This window comes from Mandrillus leucophaeus, unplaced genomic scaffold, assembly GCF_000951045.1.
Source record: "Mandrillus leucophaeus isolate KB7577 unplaced genomic scaffold, Mleu.le_1.0 Scaffold24, whole genome shotgun sequence".
Classification (NCBI taxonomy): Eukaryota; Metazoa; Chordata; class Mammalia; order Primates; family Cercopithecidae; genus Mandrillus; species Mandrillus leucophaeus.
The window spans coordinates 3,195,555-3,198,340 of NW_012102476.1; the positions used below are offsets into that span (position 1 = coordinate 3,195,555).

Here is a 2,786-nt window from a genome sequence, read left to right on the forward strand (position 1 = left end):
CCATTTTACTTCTTTGACCTCCTTTCTAACTAGCAAATTATAGGCTGCATTTTTCTGTGCATTATTTGTTGTAAAGAAAACATTTTTTTTTTTCCATTTGTAAATGTATGTTTGTTCCCATTTCATGGAAACAATGAAAAATGTGAAACTCCCTTATTTACTGATTCTTGGAACCTTTCACACACCAGAGCTCAAGTTTAGCCTCTATAGCACAAAGGTTTTCAAGGTGAAGTTTGACTCAGTAGGCCTTTCAAAATCACATTCGTCGATTTCTTTTTCGTGCATATACCCGCAAGCAGGCACAAATGCCTGTAATGCTGAGAACCACACCTAACAAAAGGGCGATTGCATCACTGGCTTCTACTGCTTCCACAACAGGCAGCACCAAAGCAGTGACATGAGGACTAAGGACAACTGTGTTGAAACTGAGGTAATGATGTTGGTCTCGAACTCCTGACCTCAGGTGATCTGCCTGCCTCGGCCTCCCAAAGTGCTGGGATTACAGGCGTGAACCACTGCACCCGGCCCACCATCCTATTTTATTAAAGGGAAATTAAGGCACAAGGAAATACAGACCACGACTGGCAGGTTAGAGCCAGTAGATTTCTGTCTGCAGCCACAGATCTTCCTTCCCAGGCATCCACTGCCTGCAGCTAGAGAGTCTAGTTGTTGTGTTCCTCACAACACCATTATCAGGTGGGGTCCCTCAGATGGTGAGATGCACAAGCCACTGGCATGTCACTTAGACTCTGCCCAATTTGGACAAATTTTATCAAACTCTGGTTGTGTTTCATTTGCTGGTTCATTATAAGGATATCACAAAGGATACAGATGAAGAGATGTTGTGGGTGAGATATGGGGGAAGCGGAGCAGAGATTCCATGCCCTCCTTGGGTATGCATGCTACCCCTCCAGGAACCTTCACATGTTCACCTATCTGGAAGCTTTTTCTTTTTCTTTTCAGATGGAGTTTCGCTCTTGTTGCCCAGGCTAGAGTGCAATGGCACAATCTCGGTTCACCACAACCTCCACCTCCTGAGTTCAATCAATTCTCGTGCCTCAGCCTCCCAAGTAGCTGGGATTACAGGCACACGCCACCATGCCCAGCTAATTTTTGTACTTTTAGTAGAGACAGGGTTTCACCATGTTGGCCAGGCTGGTCTTGAACTCCTGACTTCAGGTGATCCACCCTCCTCAGCCTCCCAAAGTGCTGGGATTACAGGCATGAGCCACCGCGCCCAGCCAGGATGGCCTTTTAAAGTTATTTTGATGTTGGACAATGCCCTTGGCCACTCAGAACCCCATGAGTTCAACACCTTTGGTGTTGAAGTGGCCTACTTACCCCCAAACACAACACTTCCAATTCAGCCTATAGATCAGGTTGTCATAAAGATCTTTAAGACTCATTACACATGGTGCTCTATGGAAAGGATGGTCAACCCTACGGAAGAGAACCCCATCATGAAAGTCTGGAAGGATTACACCATTGAAGACACCATCATTGTTATAGAAAAAGCTGTGAAAGCCATTAAACCTGAAACAAATTCCTACAGGAGAAAACTATATCCAATAGTGTGACTACTAGAGAAAACTATACCCAGATATTATGCATTACTTCATAGGAAATGATGACAAGAGTCAATCAAGGAAATCACGAAAGAGACTGTGGATATGGAAAAAAAAAAAAGGCAGAGCGTGAAGGGTTTCAAGACATGGATTTTGGAGAAATTGAAGAGCTAGCAGACACCATACCAGAGGAATTAGAATACAACTTGGTAGAGATGAGTGCTTCTGAACCAGTGTCAGATGATGAGGAAGATGGAAAAGGGGCAGTGCCAGAAAACAAATGGACATTAGACAATCTGGCAGGAGGGTTTCCATCATTTAAGACTGCTTTTGACTTCTTTTATGACTTACAGCCTTCTATGATATGGGCACTGAAACTAAAGTAAACAGTAGAAGAAGGATCGGTACTGTATAGAAATGTCTAGAGAAATGAAAAAGCAGCAAAAAAATCAGACAGAAACTATGATGTGTTTCCATAAAGTTGTACCAGTGTGCCTGCCTCTTCTGCTCCCCTTCCCCCTTCTCCACCTCTTCTGCCTCTGCCACTCTTGAAACAGCACGACCAACCCTTCCTCCTCTTCCTCCTCAGCCTGCTCAACGTGAAGGTGATGATGAAGAATTTTATGATGATCCATTTCCACTTAATGAATAGTAAATATATTTTCTCTTCCTTATGATTTTCTTAGTAATATTTTCTTTTCTCTAGCTTACTTTATGATGAGAATACACTATATAAGCCAGGCGTGGTGGCATGCGCCTGTAGTCCTGGCTACTCAGGAGGCTGAGGCAGGAAGATCCCTTGAGCTGAGTTTCAGGCTGCAGTTGAGCTATGGTCACGTCACTGCACTCCAACCTTCGTGACAGAGCAAGACCCATCTCTAAAAAAAAAGCAGGGGGAGGAGGGGGAGAGAGTACAGTATATGATGTATATGACATACAAAATATGTTTTTGTTTTTTCCTTTTTGAGACAGGGTCTGGCTCTGTCGCCCAGGCTGGAGTGCAGTGGCTACCATCTTGGCAACCTCCACCTCCTGAACTCAAGCCTTCCTCCTACATTAACCTCCCAAATAGCTGGGAATACAGGTACACGCCACCATGCTTGGCTAATTGTTTAATTTTTTGTAGAAACGGGGTTTCACCTTGTTTTCCAGGCTGGTCTTGAACTCCTGAGCTCAAGAAATCCTCTTACCTCAGCCTCCCAAAGTGCTGGGATTACAGGT

General features: G+C 44.3%; 1 protein-coding gene across 1 annotated transcript in view; it reads right to left on the reverse strand.

The window, feature by feature from the left end:
* The window catches only part of LOC105541494 (zinc finger protein 688), a 22,687-nt gene extending 22,402 nt beyond the window's left edge, over nt 1-285 (reverse strand). The window contains exon 1 of the mRNA XM_011982548.1: nt 214-285. Within this exon, the coding sequence (XP_011837938.1) occupies nt 214-285 (72 nt within the window). The remainder of the gene's footprint in view (nt 1-213) is intronic.
* Nucleotides 286-2,786: the final 2,501 nt, after the last annotated feature.